Source organism: Oreochromis niloticus, linkage group LG10, assembly GCF_001858045.2.
Source record: "Oreochromis niloticus isolate F11D_XX linkage group LG10, O_niloticus_UMD_NMBU, whole genome shotgun sequence".
Classification (NCBI taxonomy): domain Eukaryota; kingdom Metazoa; phylum Chordata; class Actinopteri; order Cichliformes; family Cichlidae; genus Oreochromis; species Oreochromis niloticus.
Window position 1 is genome coordinate 9,687,140 of NC_031975.2, and position 19,214 is coordinate 9,706,353.

General features: G+C 42.5%; 1 protein-coding gene across 8 annotated transcripts in view; it reads left to right on the plus strand.

Annotated features, from left to right (window-relative positions):
- abr (ABR activator of RhoGEF and GTPase) overlaps window positions 1–19,214 on the plus strand; it is a 117,152-nt gene that overhangs the window by 71,622 nt on the left and 26,316 nt on the right. For all 8 annotated transcript variants that reach the window (XM_003450432.5, XM_005471965.4, XM_025911006.1 and 5 more), the window contains 7 exons: window positions 1,500–1,668; window positions 3,943–4,062; window positions 4,342–4,417; window positions 4,526–4,630; window positions 7,082–7,156; window positions 13,128–13,225; window positions 13,330–13,461. In XM_003450432.5, the coding sequence (XP_003450480.1) occupies window positions 1,500–1,668; window positions 3,943–4,062; window positions 4,342–4,417; window positions 4,526–4,630; window positions 7,082–7,156; window positions 13,128–13,225; window positions 13,330–13,461 (775 nt within the window). The remainder of the gene's footprint in view (window positions 1–1,499; window positions 1,669–3,942; window positions 4,063–4,341; window positions 4,418–4,525; window positions 4,631–7,081; window positions 7,157–13,127; window positions 13,226–13,329; window positions 13,462–19,214) is intronic.

Here is a 19,214-nt window from a genome sequence, read left to right on the forward strand (position 1 = left end):
GAGCCGCCCCTCACTTGGAGGAACACATAGTGTTGCCATAACTACCAAACCTGTAAATGGGGCTATTATATGATCTGGGTTGTTATCTCAGTGTGCCGCCTACGGCCTACGCGCTTACACACAGAACAGAGCAACCATCCAGAAACTCAATCACCTTGACTTTAGTCACTGAGGATCCCTAATCCCTGCCAAAAGCCATGATTATCTGCACTCTATTATTTTAGAATTAGTCCGATTTACGATTGCCCGCTGCACGTTCTGCACCTTGGATAATTCATGACTTCTTTATATATGCACCACCTTTGCTGTCTGGCATTAAAGAACCACATGATTTGATATGGTGATTTATTCATTTCCTTCTCAGTCATGTATCAAACCTAGCTCCACCCCCTTTTCTTTGTGTTTCTACAAGTCTGTGTCAGAGTCTGATTAGAACAGAAACAAATCGGTGGTCTGTAACATAAAAGGACTTCCCGAAAGACCCAAGAGTGCTGAAACAAGAAGGGCTTGATAATGGAGTGGGTGGGTGGGGCAGAAGATCAGGGGAACATAATCTGCAGCGGGAGGATGTAAAATTAATGTACTTGGATAATGAAGAAATGACAAAGTCCTTCTGGTGGGAGCCGATAGCATCACTGCGAAAGCTTTGAGTGGGAACGTGAGACTAAACACGAAGCAAGAGTCCTTTTTTTGACACGGCTGAACAAATCTTTGAAGTTACAGTTACAGTGCACGCCGGGAAAAAGCGAGTGCAGTAAATAAAGTAGATAAACTGTGTTTAGAGTAGCTGCTGCACTGAAATCGGTAAAATCTCATTTGTCATTTTACGTGTGTTCCCTGTTTTGTCCAAGGACATTTTAACATGCAGGCCAGAGAAGCCAGAGTATTGAACCACTCCCAGTCCACAGTGGCTCCAGCTTTCAGGTGGTTGTAGTGGTGTAAGTGCAAAGTGCAGAGGAGAATATCACAGAAATGAAAACATTAAAACTGCGTTTGATTGCTTGATTTGATTGTTAAAATAAATGCATATAGTTGACAATAAGTCTTATATATAGAACCCTGGTAGTGTTAACAAATGCTTGTTTAGTATGGATTCATTGTGACATCAAGCTGCTTAAACTAGCCGTCTGATGAAGGTATTATGTCGTCGATGAGTCGACTGTGCAGCACTCAGAAATGTTAATTAAAATCTCATTAGACGGTGCACATTAGTGTCCTCAACCCCTGTGGAAATAATGTTGTGCATTCATCATTTTTATTAATGTGACTTTGAATGAGTGGGCTATAAAGAAAAGAGGTCAACTGAGCACACGTTTGAGTAGAAAAGTGTAACATTTGTTAGTGTGGCTTCAAATTGTAAACTGGTTTGCTTCGGTTTTGTGCGTCCATTCAGTTCAGTCATGAGTGAAAAAGAGAAAATATATTTTTTTGACTAATTCTGTTTCATCTCTTTCATTTCCATTCCTGCATCCTTCCATCCTCTTTTTGTCTCTCTACAGTCGCCATCAGCAGTATGAGTGCAAGTGGTACATCCCTCTAGCGGACTTAACTTTCCAAACCCTGGACGACTCGGACGCTTGCCCGAGCATCCAGGTCCTGCCAGAGCACGAGATTGAGGAGATGAAGATCAAGATCTCGGTCTTAAAGAATGAGATACAGAAAGAGAAGGTAATCCTTTTTCCTGGCATTTGGAGCCCAATTCAATGTATTCGTGGGGCTTACAATGGCTTATTCAGCCATCTTGGGTTTAATTTTGAGATGATCCAGGATTAAAGAATAAAGGGGCAAATTCAGGGTTTGGAGCCCAGTTCTAGACAGCTTTAGAGTAAGAAAAGTTGCTGGTCCTGTTATGAATAACAGGAGCTTTTTGATGTTCATCTTTAAATTCTAACATATGCATAAAACAAATACATTTGAGGCCAAGAGCCACATGATTAGAAGAACTTGGTTCTTTTAAAAGGAGCTTCTTTTAGTTTTAATCATCAGCTGGATTCTTTTTATTTAAGAAATAAAAATAAATAAGAAGCAAATCAGAAGTTTGGTGTCATATCAAAGCTTTGTGACCCTTTACTTCATTTTTTATTATGGCCTACGTGGGCTTTACTAAGTGAACTGTGACTATTGTGTGACTGAATACAAGCAGCAAAACAAGTCTAAGTATGAATAATAAACATCCTGAAACTGAGGACAGCTGCCTTTCCTTGCGTATGAGTGGCAAAAGTGCTGATCCGGATTTAAACTGGGACTTGTGTGTGCCACGGTATGAGTCGGTTTTGTTTAGCACATGCTGAAACGCTCAGTTGTCGTTTTGAGGTTGAAATAAAAGATGTTACAAGTACACAGTAATCCACCCCCGCAGCCATAGCTGCGTTTAAAGGCTTCAGGAGCGCAGAGTTCCTGTTATTCCCCTCTCACGGCGTTAAAACTCGCCCACCCGGAGCACAGTGAGTGACCACGGCTGGTATGCGGAGTCGCAGGAGGCGAATGCCGGGAGAGATCGAGCTGATTGTATCCAGGCAGGCTCTGACTCATCGCTTCCTGGTGAGGGTTGGGACTGTGTATGAATTTGTTTTCCTCCAATAACGTCAAGAAACTGTTCCATGAATTATAAATAAAGACTCTCACAGTATGGGGCTTGCTTTAAGCAGCTCATAGACACTTTGCTGGAAAATATGAAAGATTTCAATAAGGCAGCGCTGAGTAGTCCTCACTTTAAAGTTCAGTTTGTATGTTGTTAAAAATATAGACGATGGGCGGTTTGATTTTGTCATGTCCTACAGAACAGAAGCAGAAGAAATCCAACTCATTAATAATAGAAATTCTGGTGTTATTGAAAGATCTTCACTTGAACAGTTAATGAATTTTACGTTGCCACCTCCAACCAAACACAACCAGACATGGTTGGGTCTAAAACCTAAGAGGTCCTTTAAGTGTGATCACTACAACCGCTTTGCAGATGTAACAAAAACCACTAATCAGCTGCAGTTTAATCTTTCACGCCCCGCTTTTCATTCGAAGAGGCGACAATAGAAACCTAACCAAACACAGGCCACTAAATCTCCTGGTTTAAATGAGGAACTAGATTTTACTGCATATGTTTTTCTTCTTTGTGCATTACTCTCTTGTTCTCTGCAACTGGTGCACTACTTTATGATTATCATGCTCTGGTTAAATTTAAACTCGACAAACACTGTGGGACAAAAGGGCACCAGCTTCTGACGTCTTCATGCGTTCACACCCTTTTTAGCCACTAAACTTGTTCAGATTTGCCAATCCGCGTTGTTAGGTAACCAATACTGGAATATGACACTTTGGAGGTGGAAGTTTGGTGTTACGTCTCTGTGAAACTCCCTGACGGAGGCTTGTCTGCGTTGGAGGCTTTTTGTTTTTGTAGGCTAAACATGACTGTGCCATACAAATAAAGATGTTTTAACTGTCAGTCACGTTGTCATTAAAATAACTTAATGAGATCCATAAAGCTGACTGTACACTCAGTGTGACTCTCTTTTTTCCATCATGTCAGGCGTCTGCTACATCTGCTTCATTCTGTTTGTTAATGGAAAAATACAATTCTAGTTGAAGTAGCTTCAGATATTTGGTCTCACAGTAAAACCCAACGTTCAGTGAAATGGATACAAAAGGAAATCAGTCTTATGACTTAGAGTCAAATCATATCACCCCCCATTACCCACCCCCCACCTTGCACCTCGACCCTCAAAGTCACACTGAATCTAAAAATATAAGCGTCTTCTGTATGTGTGGAGACCCGAGATGAGTCAGAGGAGAAGTACAATTCTCACTGTCACAATCAGAAAAAGAACAGCCCTGTTTCGGATGTTGCACAGAAGGGCTCGCTGTTTTACTCTCTTTCACTTTAATGAGTACGTTTCAGCAATCAGTGAGATTTAAACAGTCTCTTTTCCTGTCCGTGTCCTTGTGCAGAAAGCACCAAAGGGTCAGAGCCGTGTGGAGCGTCTCAGGAAGAAGATGAACGAACAGGAGTCCTGGTTGCTCCTGCACTCCCCCACCATCCCCTTTCGCATCAACAACAAACATGGAAAGGTATTCTAGCCATTCTTAATCTGTTGCTGGCTCCATTTGTGTCACTGCACTGTGCAGGTTTCACCACTAGAGGGACACATTTTACTTTACATTTCACTTTCAAAGAGTCTGCTGTTACAGATTTGAAGTTTGAATCCCCCAAAACAGCATCAGAGAATTTCCCATCATTCCAATTGATGTGTGCTAGTGAGGATTTTTTCCAGCTATTTTGGTTGTAATTGCTAACTCTGTGTGTGTGTGTGTGTGTGTGTGTGTGTGTGTGTGTGTGTGTGTGTGTAGTGCTACCTGTTCCTGCTCTCCTCTGACTACGAGAGGTCAGAGTGGAGGGAAAGCATTCAGAAACTCCAAAAGAAAGGTACGATTGTGTTCACTTTTCAAACACTGCTCCACAGAAACATAAAGGTTTGATCCCCACCTCCCTCTATGATGTTTATGATGGTTACTTGTTTTCTTTTTCTTCCAGACCTCCAGTCATGCATGTTAAGTTCTGTAGAGCTCCAAGTATTGACCAGCTCTTGTTTCAAACTCAGAACGGTCCACAACATTCCTGTCACCGGTAACAAAGACGGTAAGAAACACGAGCAGGATCAGTTTTGTCTCCCTCTCCCTCTTCCCTCTGCTTTGAATTTAACTTCACACAAAAGTGCCTGTTACACTCTGAGCACTAAAAAGCCACATAATAAGTTAGGGGGGCCTTGCAGGAGATAAATTTAGGCTACAATATGTTTCTCATCTAGCTCGGAGCGGTCAGTGCCACGCAGTGTGTCGGTGGCGTGCTCGCAGTTTCTATATGTTTGTTTTTTCCTCCCAATCTCCTCATTGAAGCCACTCTCACAGTCGGGGGGGGGGGGTGACATTAAAGCCATCTGGTCCATCTACTCTGATCTGCTCAGATGGCAAGAGGGTCTCTCACACACAGAGACAATACACATGCATCGTTTTCTGAGGGATTTTAGTTTTGTATTTTCAAAGTAGTCAGCAGAATGACAAGTGACACTTAAGTGGTAGCATATTTTTGGTGTCTTTCACCCCCCCCCCAAACCTGGTGTTTTATTTGAGTGCAACTCAACTTTATGTCTGATTCTCTTTTTTTAAATTAAAATTTAACACAGCATAAAGCTGTCAAAATAACAGATAAGTAAGTCAGACGTGACAGTACATAACACCACACATGGATACACAACATGACATACAGACAGATTACTGTTAAAAATGCATTTGCACCACTTGACATGGTTTTAATAAGAGAATTAACTCTGTTTGCTTTCCCTAAATGGGTTCTTCTCACTGCTTTGGTGGACTTTTCCTTACATGTTATCTTCCTGCTGCTCTCCGTGAGAGCTTACTGAGATTCCTGTGTTTTAAATCAGACTTCAACTCCTGCGTTGTCTTAGACTTTTGACCCGCTCCTCATTACGAAGCTAGAATAAACACACACACACACACACACACACACACACACACACACACACACACACACACACACACACACACCTCCATCCTGACATGTGATGCAGGGAGCACAGCAGGGGTTTAAATGGAGACCAGCTGGTGGAGGAATGTTTCTCATACTTAAGAGGATGGATGACTTAAATACTCACTCTTTCATTTGACTCCTCGCATTGAATAATCATCAGTTATCACATATTAGTTCATGGTTTTCCATTGAGCATAATAGATAGAAAGGGCAGTCGGTCTGCTTTAATGCTGAACCTATGAACTGACTCTCTGTGAAACTCCCCTGTTAGTTATATAAAACACACACGCACAGTTAACCCTGAGGGCTGACTGCTCTCCTCTCAGCTGCCTACAGTGGAGCTCACAGCGGTCCTGCTGCCCTCCACCCTAGTTTATTTACCAGGAAGCAGCCGGGCTTCACAGGCCTCAACCAAAGCAGGACTGTATCCTCTTCATGTTTCTGTCGGCGGTACAAAGAGGGGTGTATGGGCTGCCCAAAAAAAAAAAAAAAGAGCTCCACCCACGATCTCTATTCAAAGGCCAGCTCAGTTTTGATGGCAGACGTCTGTGCACTGCTAATGTGTGGTCTGATGCCGATCTGACAAAAGGCTGTAATAACGGTTAATTTTCTTTCAGATCCTCCAATAGTTGTTTCCTCAGCCGTTTCCCTGATTTCATTTTATTCAGTTTTTTTCTGAAGTCATGTGAAGTTTAATCTGTCTCTTCTCAAATGTTGATAACTGACTGTTGGAGGGAATGAGAACAAAAACACTCAAATGAATGATTAAAAACAATAAGAAGGTAATCTCCATTTCGGACCACCCAAGAAAGAATAAAAGACCCACCGGAGTTCCCACTAATCTGCCCCGCTGAGCAATTTTAGTTTGAATGGATCTGGATGTGGCGACGCACGTTTTAACACTGAACTTTCAAACTTCGCACATATTTGAACGGTTCATTTTACCTCGATGAATACCACCAATTCATGAGGGGAAAAGGTGCTCTAAATGGCCACGTGAGCTGACCCGCTTCCAGCGAAGGGAAAGAGACTCGTTCACAAAAAGCTCAAAGAGCATGTAGCATTAAAGTCCTGCTGCTGGAAACAACAGAAGCAAGTTTAGTGTCAGTGCCAGTAAACGAGTCTGCAACAGATAGGAAATAATACCACAGCTGTCAGTGATAATAAAGACTAACAGCCTGCACACAGGTGCAAAATAGGGTAAACTCGAAAGAGAGCTAGTATCATCACTAGCATTTAGTGATCAGGCAGTACAGGAAAAAAAAAAAGGCTGGGATGTACGAGATGCAGCAGAAACGTGCCTCCAATGAAACCTGCTGGTAGAGCTCATGCTCCATGAGACGGGTTCATTTTCCTTTGTTTCTTTCTCTCACAGTTGATCTTTTTTCTTCATAATGTCATCGCAGAGATAAAGACAGGATGCCAGAGGATCATACATTTTATAGTTTGCAGTGACTTCTTCTTACCCTGCTGATTTTTGTGCTCGGACTCCCATATTTGCACCCCGTGCTGCTCTAACTGCTCTGCGTGCTTGTTTTCCAGATGAGGAGACTCCTGGCCTGTACGGCTTTCTGCATGTGATTGTCCACTCTGCCAAAGGATTCAAGCAGTCAGCCAGTAAGTCTGCCAGAAACAGCTTTTTTCTTTTTTTTTTTCTAACTGCACTTGTACGCACACTCTGGCTCAGCATCCGCTTACACATAGCGGCTGTGCATATACGCGTCTGCCAGCAAAACACATGACCCAGTCAATCATCACAGCCGGCACATGCAGTTTCCATCATCACATGGCCAAGATGCAAAGGAAGGAAAAATCAAGATAGAGAGTGAGAGAGAGAGAGAGGGAGAGAGTGAGGTTGTCTCAGAGGAAGAGTTGAAGCCAAAGTGGGATTCCTGTGGTTGTTTTCGTTAAGCAGACATCACAAGTGACAAAGACGCTGTAGGCACATTGAAAAGGAGGAACGGCAAAATCACATACAGCAGCATTCAGAAGTGGACAGCTGGCAATTGTAGTACCACTCGTCTTTGTTCACACACTATGTTATTGCCTTACCTTGCACAAATGTTTCTTTGTATAGCTGTGTGCATGTGCGTGTGTGTGTGTGTTATCTACCGAGCCTGACGTTGGCTGAACCTCCACAAAGGCTGTTTCAGATGTGTCAGCGGTGGACAGCTGGTGCTCTGGTACCCTTCGTGCCCCGTGTTGCTCAAGCACCAGTTCAAATATCGAATATCAGGAGAAGAGATGGAGAGGGAGAAATGATTTCCTCAGTTACCATGACAGCCTTCAGTGCTGGCCCACAAGAATTTCCCAGTTAATGGATTGGAAAGCGCTCTCTCCTGAAAGCCTGTTTGATCCTCAATGGAGCGCAGAGAGCTGAAGGCTTTATGGAGTGTGTGTGTGTGTGTGGAAGCAAGTTTGGTAGTTTCACTGATACAGTTTTGATGTTAGTATCTCCAGTGGAGCGTACAGACCCAGGGTGGGGCATGCAAGCCATGGAGGCATGGAGGATGTGCTGGACTTGTTTGGGACTGTGGTGTTCATGATGATGATGAACACCGTGATAAGGAAGGTTTACGGCGATGCCGTGAGAGAAGTGCTGACCTTGATGATATTTAACACTACTGTTACACAGACAAGTGTTCTAAATGAGGACAAGAGTCAAATTATTAATTATCAGATTTAATTATTGGAGTTAAAGTGAAGCTTCAGCCATCCATAACTTATATCTGATTTCATTCGTTCGTACAGGTCCTCTAATGTGTGTTTACACAGGTTTAAGTCCTTTTACTTGTGGTAGATAAATGGGTCGGTGGTCACTGTGTGTGTGTGTGTGTGTGTGTGTGAGTCACTGAAGTAAATTTAACAACTATACCTGATGATGTATTTCCAGTGGCACATGTTCATTATTCATATTTTATTTTGTAAGGTTTATTGCTGTGATTTCAGGATTGGGCAGTCTCTTCAGTATGGTTATACCAATATTCTTTTAATACTATATATTGGAATTCAATTCTGATAGGTTACTCAAAAAGTCTAGTTTTGAACTGCTGTGGGTTCTGAGTCCCCGTGTAAACAAAAACACCTTTAAATGTAGGGACTGTGACTGGTAAAGGGAGGAAGGTGACTGATATGATAGAGAGAAGGAATGAGCAGTTTGGAGACATGGAGATAGGGGTGAAATGGTTTGGACATGTGCAGAGGAGGGACAGTGCACGTATTAGACAAAGGATGCTGACTATGGAGCTGCCAGGCAGTAGGAAAACAGGAAGACCACAACAGTGGGGGTGTTACATAGGAGGATGCTGGAGAGTGGGTGAGATGGAGGCAAATGATTCGCTGTGGTGACCCCTAAAGGAAGCAATCGAAAAAAGAAGAATGAGGAAAGTGTAGTGTCTGTTATCATACTCTGCCCTGCAAAACAAAAACAGTCACATGCGCCAGAATTTCCTCAGATCGCCTGTAACATTCGAGTCCCTAATAAACTTTGGCAATGTCACAGCGTTTGTTTCCATTCAGAGTTTTGCATTGATGATGGGAGAACATGAAGTCTTACATAATACATCCCAAAAAATCTCAATGGGGCTGAGGTCTGGACTCTGCTGTGGCCAGTGCATGTGAGAAAATGAGGTCTGCCTAACCACTCTTTCACAATTTGAGCATGATGAATTCTTGTATTGTGTTCTTGAAATAATCCTCTCCTGTCAGAGGATAAAGATGGAAAAATCTGGTCATTCAGTATATTCAGGTGAAGCTGGACCTGACCATCTGAAGCACCCCACATCAAAATACGTCCCCCACAGGCTTACATAGTACGTAGAAGGCATGATGGATGCGTCATTTCATCCACCTCTCTTCTTGTCGTCCATCAGTCTGGAACAGGGTTCATTTTATAGAAAAGGCTTAACTGCACTAAAGGTTAAGTGATCAATTCAGCAACAACAGTTTTATTTAATTTGAAAGTTCAACAAAAGAAATCAAATAACAGCTCAAATGAAATAAATCCTTAGTAATATAATACACCCCGATTAAGGTGAATATGTCTGACTAACATCAGGACGGATGTACAGAGTCCATCTTTGCCAATTGCTTCCTATAGCTTTTTTTAAATATTCATGTTTAGTTTTTAAAACCTGTCCAGCATCGGCACAGTTTCTCTGGGGTTTTGAACACAGCCCTGTAATCATAAAGAGATCATTGAGACACACTGTATTCCTCTGCTTGTAGAATTTCCTCCAATACCACAAATGACTAAATTACAAAGCCCCCTCCAGATGTAGCTTAATGATGGGATTCGGTTTGTGTGCAGGTTTTGTGTGGCGATGTTGGGTTCCTTGTGTAATCCAGCCTGTGTTAAAGGTTCAGCGCAGTTCCAGTTGCGTTGTCGGTACTCTTCTTTATCATCTCTGCCATTTCAGATTTCACTGTGCGAGGATTTTGCAGCAATTTCCTCTTTTGCATAATCATGTGTGCGCATGTGGTTTCTGTTATTGCGAATGGTGATTATTTTCATATTAGAATGGAAATGTGTAATGATCTGAAACAGCAGTCATTATTCACTGTGTCAGGTTAAGTTGGCACTGAATGCTCCACAGTAGGCTTTCTGTTGCCCCCCTCCACCTCCTTTTTTTTCTCTTTTTTTTAAATCAAGAAAATCGAGTAAGTATGTAGTCGAAGATTTTACTGAAGCTGTTATTTATGCCACAACAATCTTCCCCCAGTGGGAAAGGGCTTGGAAGCGCAGCCCAGGGCAAAGTTAGTCAAACTGGGTCACAGAGGGAAAAGCTGGGAGTTGAGCGTCTCCCAAAAACTCAGGAAAAAAAAAGATCTATGGAAATACTGACCTAGAAGAGAAGCAGAAAGCATGTCATGTCATTTTATTCTTGCTTTGTTTTTATTTGTTTGTATGTGTGAGTGTTCACATGTTGTTCCCTTCAACATGATGCAACAGTTAGCTCAACTCATGCCTATAGAACTGCACTTCCTGCATAGGGTGGGGGCACAGATCCACATTAGAAGATGAGAGATGGTGCATTTTTAAATGTTATTTTATGGTCACTGCACAGTAAAAGCACCTACTTGGCATTTTTAAAATTTTAGTTTCGTTTTGACGTTTTTGCTTTTCAACGTTTTTCCTGTAAAGCTGAAAGTGTTCACACGTTCTCAAGACTGTATTTCTGTGTAATCCAATCCAGCCATGGCTGCATGTATTCTCAGTCGCTCTGTCGGGCTTTTATTAGTTTTCTTCTTCTGGGTTCTGTTTAAACAGTTGAATTATGGCATTTCCCTGCTTATTATGTTTTGTAGTCTGAGAAGAATATTTTGCCCTGAAGCAGCGGTTTTGGTGACTATGATCTGTAGCTGCTGAGACACTAGTTAGTTGAACTGATTATCACGTGTCTCCTGATTCTGTGAACCAACAGTTTGAACCAGAATTCGGCGCAGCCTCAGGCAAAGATTAGCCTGCTGTATAAGAACATACGCGCCCCACAAGGGCTACAGCCCACAGCTAATTGAGATGGAAAAGGATGGTATCCATTAACCCTGTATTTAGGGGTCAGAGACCCCATGCTGACCAATAAATCCCCCTCATACTCTGAGCCTGATGGCGACCTGCCAGAAAAATGAAAACTCAGAGTTCCAGGCCTCTTTTAGTCTGCCCTACTTCTCAAAGCCCTCTTGGATCCACTGTGAGGACACAGACCTCTCAAAATATGTTCTCCATGGCCTTGTTTGAATTTTAGGTCTGGGCACATAAACCCATTTCAGCTGGAGAGGAAATCAACTTCCAGAGAAAACTGGGAGCTGCTCAGGACTATGAATACGCTTCTCTACTCCAGGGCTAGATGAAACGGAGAGGATAAAATCACATTAGAATCGCACACAAAGAACCGGTTGAATCACTCATTGCAACCATCAGAGTGTTGCCGCCTCTTTAATGAAGCAGACTGTGACAGGTAGTTTAAGGATTTTTCCAGATGTCATATCAGAAGTGACAGCCCTGAGCTGTTATGTAGCGGAAGCGTACAATAACTGCTTCATGTTTTTTTTAAATATCCCCCAGATGGTCACACTGAATTCCCCTTCATTGAACTTCCCTCGTACCACCACCGCTAATCTCTTCGTAACTGGGAGTGATTATGGCAAAACCTTTTAGGATGCTGAGAAAACAAACAAAGGGGGAATAAAACCAGATGGGACGACATTCCTTTATACTGTACGCTCCTTTTTATTCTATAGATGCATGTGCACATGTTTTCTCCAGTCGCAGCTCATCCAGGTGATGTGGTTGGTATCCTTTCATAACCCGGCTCGAGTTAGGCTCTTAAATCTGATGATTGTGTTGATGACTTTGCTTTTTACTTTTTCTTTTTTTTAATTAATGTATTTTTTATGTTATTATATATGTAATTAAACCATTCCCCTGCTCTTCAGCTCTCTTGCTTAATCTTAGTGACTGTCCCGGTGAAAGGTCGAAACCACTCACCCATCCATCATGCTGTCTCGTGGAAGTTAACCCGAGGGGTTAAGTCCAGCATAGGGGACGTACTGGAGACACTTTACAGACAGCCGGTAGCACAGTCTGCAGGAGTGGTTTCAGGAGCATTTAAAGAAACACATTAACAGACTTAATTGCTCTGTGTAAGAGCTGAGTGTGAGCTGATCCCAGAGGAGGGAAGGGGGCCGGGTTAGTGCTGCGGTATGAGGATGTTAAGAGTGGCGAGGGGCTGCCAGTGCTGGTTGTGTACGCAGGGAGGAGATTGATGCCTGTCTGCTGTCAAACGGTAGCATTTTGACAAATTGGAGGGCTTTTTTCACCTTTTAATTGCACATTTGTTAGAAATCTGTGAAATTAGTCTTTAGAAGTGATACTTTTATACATGTTTGCACTTTTGGCTGTGCTCTTATGGTGATTCCAACACTCACTGTTCACAGCTTCCCTCATATTTAGTTGTTTTCCTTCTTTTCATAAGCCAAGTCTTGTGTCTTAAGTTGAGTTTTTTAATGGATTTTTGGCTGTTGGTTTTACATGTTAACACATCATTACGGCTTCAAGGGAAAACATTTTATTTTATTTATTTTTTGAAGACCCCAAATTTTATATTTAAATATCAGGCAGTTCCCTTGGAGGATTGATGCTAGATAGATAGATAGATAGATAGCAAATATATATATTTGACCTTTTGCAATAAATCGATCAGTCGCGGTGCAAAAAGAATCCACATCTCTTTCATTGCAAGTGCTGTTAAGCTGGTCTGGCCAAAATCATCCCTAAGATGCATGGAAAGTGAAAGTGTCTGTATATTGTGTGCTTTACGTCTTATGGTCATGTGATTTCTTTTTTATATGGTGCTTTGAAATGTCAAGTATCTTCTGCTACTATCAAATTTCCACACAGGGAACGATAAATGTATCTGTCCACCACGCGTCTGTGGCAGTTAGACATGTGTAACAGCATGATTTAGTCATTTTTAAACATCTACGATGTCTTTGATCAATTTTAAGTGTTCTCCAGTGCTTCAGATTTTATCTGTCATACTCTGTTGTTGTTTCATCTCACCGACCTGACTACTCTCTGTGCTTTCAGATCTATACTGCACTCTCGAAGTAGACTCATTTGGATACTTTGTCAGCAAGGCCAAGACCCGAGTCTTCAGGGACACCACAGAGCCTCAGTGGAACGAAGTCAGTCGCAAAGACATCTTTCTTTTTAAAAATTTATTTATTTTTTTAACTGTGCTGTTTTCATCTTCATTGTTCTCCTTGTTTACATCCGTGTCACTGCACAGGAGTTTGAGATTGAGTTGGAGGGCTCCCAGTACCTTCGGATCCTGTGCTACGAGAAGTGTTACGACAAAAGCATGCTGAACAAAGACGACAATGAGATTGTGGACAAGATCATGGGCAAAGGGCAAGTCCAGGTAGGAGAACGGCTGTAAAAGAGACCATGCACAAAGTGAGACGTCTGTGTCCTCTTGGGGGGAGATTTTCCACCATATGACTCATTTTAATTAGCTGTCTAGCTTCTGCACACAATTGTATGGTTTGTAGTGGTTGCCTCTAATGATGCTGGTTGGATTAATAGTGTGAAGGAGAGTTTATTTAAGGGGGGTTCCCCCTGTCTTATTGTGAGAAATGTCTCCATAAAACTCCCTTTCAGAGTCTCGTTAACTAGATACGGCCTCCACAGTGGAATCTGCGGTTTCTTGGTATTGAGGCAAAATGCCGTTCTCCACTCACTGTTTAGTTTTTGCTGAAAAAGCCTACAGAGGTGTCTCATTTCCATTTTTTCCAGGACGTCTTCAAAAAAAATCTATTTGGTCAAGTGAAGCTTGACTCCTGTCAGTTTTCTGCAAATTGCAGCTGTTGTAGTTTCCTCCTCTGCTGCCCTGTAATCGATCAAACTTCACATTATGAAAGTGGGTCAACTCAGAGGGCTTTTAAACGCCGTTATCTTCAATTCATGCCCTCGTGTTTCTCTCAAGTGGCGGGTGTCTATGCCAGAGGTGAGCTTATGGCAGGTTATTTATAATCCTGCTTTTGACTCTGGACTAAGCAGTTGAAGTTTTGTTTGTGGCTGCTACGCGCAGCATAATACTCGTAGTCGCACTCGATGCACAGCACAGTTACAAGTTGCATCAGGAATACAAATCTCCCTCCTCTGATATCAGGAAAGTGGGACACACATCAGTCACGTTTGTAAAGTTGGATTTTTAGGGGAGGAATGCGTCTCAAAAATATCTTATAAACCTTATGTGAATGAGCGGATATGTTTCTCCTCAGACCCAAGTTCCCGCAGTCTCTTAAAGGGCCTTTGAAGTTTGTTGTTTGTTACAGCATTTCCTGTTTGTTACTACATCTTTGCAATCTTTTCTCTTTCATTTTGATGGTTTGCGTCCTTCAGAAAAACACTCTGCCTGAAATGGTATCTTTTTGTGCCTTATCGACAGCTTCAGTATCAGGCAATGAGTAGTTAAACTTTTAAGACGGAGATTTTAGTGCTGGTTTAACAGACAATGGGATACAATAGAAGCTACATCAGCTCATTAGTTCTGCAACATTGTGACTTAACTATAAAAACCTGAGGCCGATGATGATGCTGCTGCTGCTGCTGCCGTTACTGGGAACATCGATTTCAAGCCAACATCAGGCAGAAACCCCCCCCAGAAAACAAACAAATACACCACATGCTTTTGCTGAGGGGGGGGAAGGGGTGGAGGTTTAGTAAGGCGGATAGAATGGCATGTTCTGTCCCAGACGCTTGGAGGGTGGGAATACTGTGAATATGTTATACATAGTTAGTAGGTTTGTGGGTGAACCTGTCAACAGTGCATCCACTGAATGCAAAGATCGTGAGCACAGCGCTGCTGCTTTAGTCTCTGAATGAAACAACATATGTGTCCTAAAACAGGAGGATTTAAGGTCTCACTACTTATTAGTTGGTTTCTTGTCACTCTTTAAATGTTCATGAATGCTTCAAACATGGTGGCACTTGTGTTAGAGTCTGATATCATATGTTTATTACAGCCACGAAGGAGTCCTGCAGAGCCCACAGATAGAGAGCAGGACCTGAGCTGTTTGCTTTGCTGAAGCTGGGTTGAGAAGGAGCCTTCAGTGTTTTGCTTTGCTCTCTGGAGACCCTGTGATTTATTTAAAAAGCTTGTGGAATACTGACTGACCGTAAAAGGGCATATCGAGGGGGAAGTTTTTTTTTCATTTGTCTTTTTTTTTAATCCGCTGTGGTTACTTTGTTGAGAAAGTCGATCGCCTCTATCGTCAGAAGATCGTGGTACGATTCGAGCCAGAGATTTTATTATGATAGTACCAAGAAAGCATTTTTTGATACAGACTTATAAGGAGGTACATTATGTGGGATTTCCGCCAGTGTACACGCACGCGTTAACTGTGGGAATTGAGGTGACTTGATTGAATTGCTTTATTTCCATTTGGGCTGACATCCCCGGAGCAGATAAACTCTGGTCTCTGAGGTCGTGTCGCTAATCCCACACTAAACGGAAACAAAATCAGAGCTGCAGCCCTCCTGTCTTTCAAACTGGAAACACAAATTCATTCTTAAAGTGTCTGAAAGCAGGCGATTGAGAAAATTAACCTTGCCTCAAGTGCTTGAATTGTTTGTAGGATTTTCTCTGGCTAAGGAAACCTTTTGGCACACATGGTGTTACCTCAGATACGGCCTCGGTCTGAGATTATATTTGCCTCCAAACAGTGGCACTTAGTTTTAAAAGCTCAAAAACATGGATGTTTTTGAAACTATAAACTTTTCAGGGTCACATTTTTCTTTTTTTGGATTTTTGCTAGTGTGATTCAGCCAAAGTAAAACAGGGCACTAACTCCTGCACTGGTTATGAGTGCAGACACTCGCTTGGCCTCTAAACCATCCTCTACCTCATGCACTGTGCAAGTTTGCCCTTTATGTGTCAGCTGTAACTTGCAATACTCGTCTTTAGAGGGCCACTTATGTAACCGGGTAGGTTGTGCGGCAGATCGCCCTGCTTCACCAGCCCTTTCGTCTGATAACCCTTGTGCAGCCCATCTCAGCCTCCTCTGGGCTCACCCTGTATGGGTTTAATTACTTGGCTTATCTGAGGAGGAATTTGTCACCAGCTCCCAGCTCTACATGACTACATTAGTCGGTCTCCATTTCCCACCTATCAGGGCTTTAATTGAGGAAATGGGATCCTACTGCAGGTATTGTGCTTCCCAAGACTCTAGTTTGACTCCTTCGATCTTGCACAGGCACAAGTTTTCAAAGATGAGTTGAAAACAACAGGAAGTTGGTTATTTGAGGCTTGAAGTTACTTTAAAATGCTGATTTCTGCAACTGGCATCAAATGTGAGGCTTCCTTCACAATCACATTAGCATGCTGACATGATGACAGTGTTAGTGGATTAAATGGGACTTACACCTACTATCAAATCTTTGATGCAAATGAGCATTGCAAGTCACAGGATTTTCTCAAGTCTGTGTCACATTTTTAAAAATATCAAACCGAGGTTCATGTTGTTTCCAGTCTGTCACTAAAGCGATCTTATCCAACACCATGTGGTGCTGTACTGAACCGCCTCCTCCTCAGTGTTCTTTCTATAGAGGAGCTTCGTGTTCTCTCAAGAGTCATGTAACAGCTCTAATAATTTCCTCACTACTTCAGCTCTCTCCCTCCCCACTTGTTCCCATCATCCCTTCAGCACCACACAATGCTGGGGGTTGTTTTTATTGGTTTGAGCGCGTGGCAGCCCCTCATCTCGACACAGACGACGCGGAGCGCGGCGTTTTCAAGCCGCGAAAAGCAATAACCTGATAGTTTTGAGCAGTCACCCGGAGATAATGGGATCCAGAGAAGTTGGGCATTAGGTACAGAAAGAGAGCAGTGATGATGTCGTTTGTTCCCGGCAGCTCTCGCCTCCCTCTCCGAAGCCGCGGAGCCGGACAGGGGTGCACACACATTAGGCCGGCATTACTGTAAAGCTCCGGGTGCAAAGGGGTTGTAAAGTTTGAGGTGAGCATCCACGTGCACTCAAGTTCCCACTTAGGAGCCCGAGGTCTTTCATCACTATGAAGCATTAGATGCAAAGGTTGAGGGGTTTATTGGTCAGAGTGCCGTTGTTTGGGATAGTAGCCGGCTGATCGTAGCAGTAAAACTTCTTGACCGGTGGAAATGTGCCAGTGCAGAAAGCTCAGGCCCTGAGGTCTGATCTCATCTCTCAAGTACTGCATCAAACTTGGTGCCAACATAAAGCTCTCATTAGAATGGAATACAGCCTGGTGAGTGTATTTAGAAGTATGCACACTATGATGTAAACAGTGAAGAAGTGTAAGCAAACGTAGGGAGATTTTTCCATTTTTCATTTCTCATTATTATGGGGAGAAATTCTACATTCTGGTGCTGCTAAGGATGTTATTAACACTCCCAGGAATAAAATTAGGTTCTCCTTTTATTTGTTTTTATGGGAATTGGGCCTCGGACTCTTCTAGGCTTTTTCTCCTAGAATGCATGTTTTGTCCAACACGTCTTCCCTCTGGGAAGGTGGTGGTATTTCATGCAATGTTAGTTTTTAACTCAAAACTCAGTGGTTTTAATGAAGGTGTGTGTTTCCATGTGTCAGTGTGTAGATATTAATATTAATTAGTGTCTAATAGATGGTGTCATCTATTTTATTGTTGTGCCCTGTCCTTTAGGGCTGCGATTTGTCATGTTTCCACCATGCACACAGCCCCTGTGGCTATACACATCCACACACACACTGCTGTCATCAACGCTAACAGATGGGACTCCGCTGTGTGTGTTCAGCCCCCCTGGGGGGGAAACCACAGACTCGCATACACACACAGCTGGGTGACAGGCTAATACATTGTAAACGATATCAATAACTTCAGCCTGCTACATTACCTGGCATTTATTAGCTTATACCTCCTTTGTCTGGCCTGGTGTTGTATATTGGGGTGGGGAGTGTGGATGTTCGCTGCTTAACAAGGATTGTCCCAGTGCTCGTTTGCTCTCTTACTCCTAAACCTACTTATTTTATTATGTTTCTTCCCTTTGCAGTTTTTAAGCCATGTTTTTTTAATGAGTCTCATAGCTCATGGTCTCTGTGTTTGAGCATATGGCACTTTTTTTATTGATGGGCCCCAATTAAGCCGACTTCCTCATCAGACGATCCTTGATCAGTGGAGCTGATAGCAGCTTTTTGATGGATTTTTATTTTTTCCCTGTCATCTTTCCACAAAGAAGCTCCTTCGTCACAGCCCTCACTTAGACAGCCTTTGTTCCCTCTTAAAACATTCACTCCCTGCCACTTGGGATATGCATGCCCTAAATAACTACACGCACTCTCAGATCATGCAAATGTGCAGATACCCCTGTTTTTTTCCCTATCTATCTTCTCTCTGGGAGTAGAATAGGAAAAACCCCAGACCTGCCAAATTTAGTTTGTGTGTGTTACAACAAAATGGTCACATTTGATCACAGTTTTTCATCAAGCTTGATGCTTTTGTTGGGTTTTTCTTGGACAGTCTAGACTGGAAAGAAAAGCAAAAATAAGGAATTGTAAAGGAATTGTAAAGAGGTTATGGCTGCACATGCTGATACTTACTAGATATAATGTCGTTTGTTGTGTTATTACAGTCCTAGTTTAGCCTGCCAAAGTACCATTTACTGATTAGCAGTGAAAACAAAGTACAGATGAGGCTAAAGTCTTTTTAATTTGGATAATGGAGCTAGAAAATTTGAGCAACTGCCAAAGTTATTATAATTCATTTTTAGAGGAACATGAATGTGCTTACAAAGTTTTACAGCAGGGCATCTCAGATTTGATTCTGAATCTAAAAAGTTACAAGTAAAGAGATGTCAGAAGAAAAAGCGTCAGCTGCTGCTGTCTGCGCTAGGCGTGGGCGTTGGGCTTAGATTTGATTCAGCTAGAAAAGAAAGTAAACGGTGATCCATGTAAAGCAGAAGGGCTACCGGATAGATAAGGACACTGTGGAAGAATAAAGCAAGAATGTGAAAAGGCCACTTAAAGGCCAGAGGATCTCTTTGGGACCCCTTCACATTGCTCTCTGCCACATTTTGCCTCAGTGCCACATTTGTACCTTTCTTTTTTCCCCCTTGCTAAAAAGTACAAATGCACTGCTTTCCAGCGAACCGTCGAAATGTCG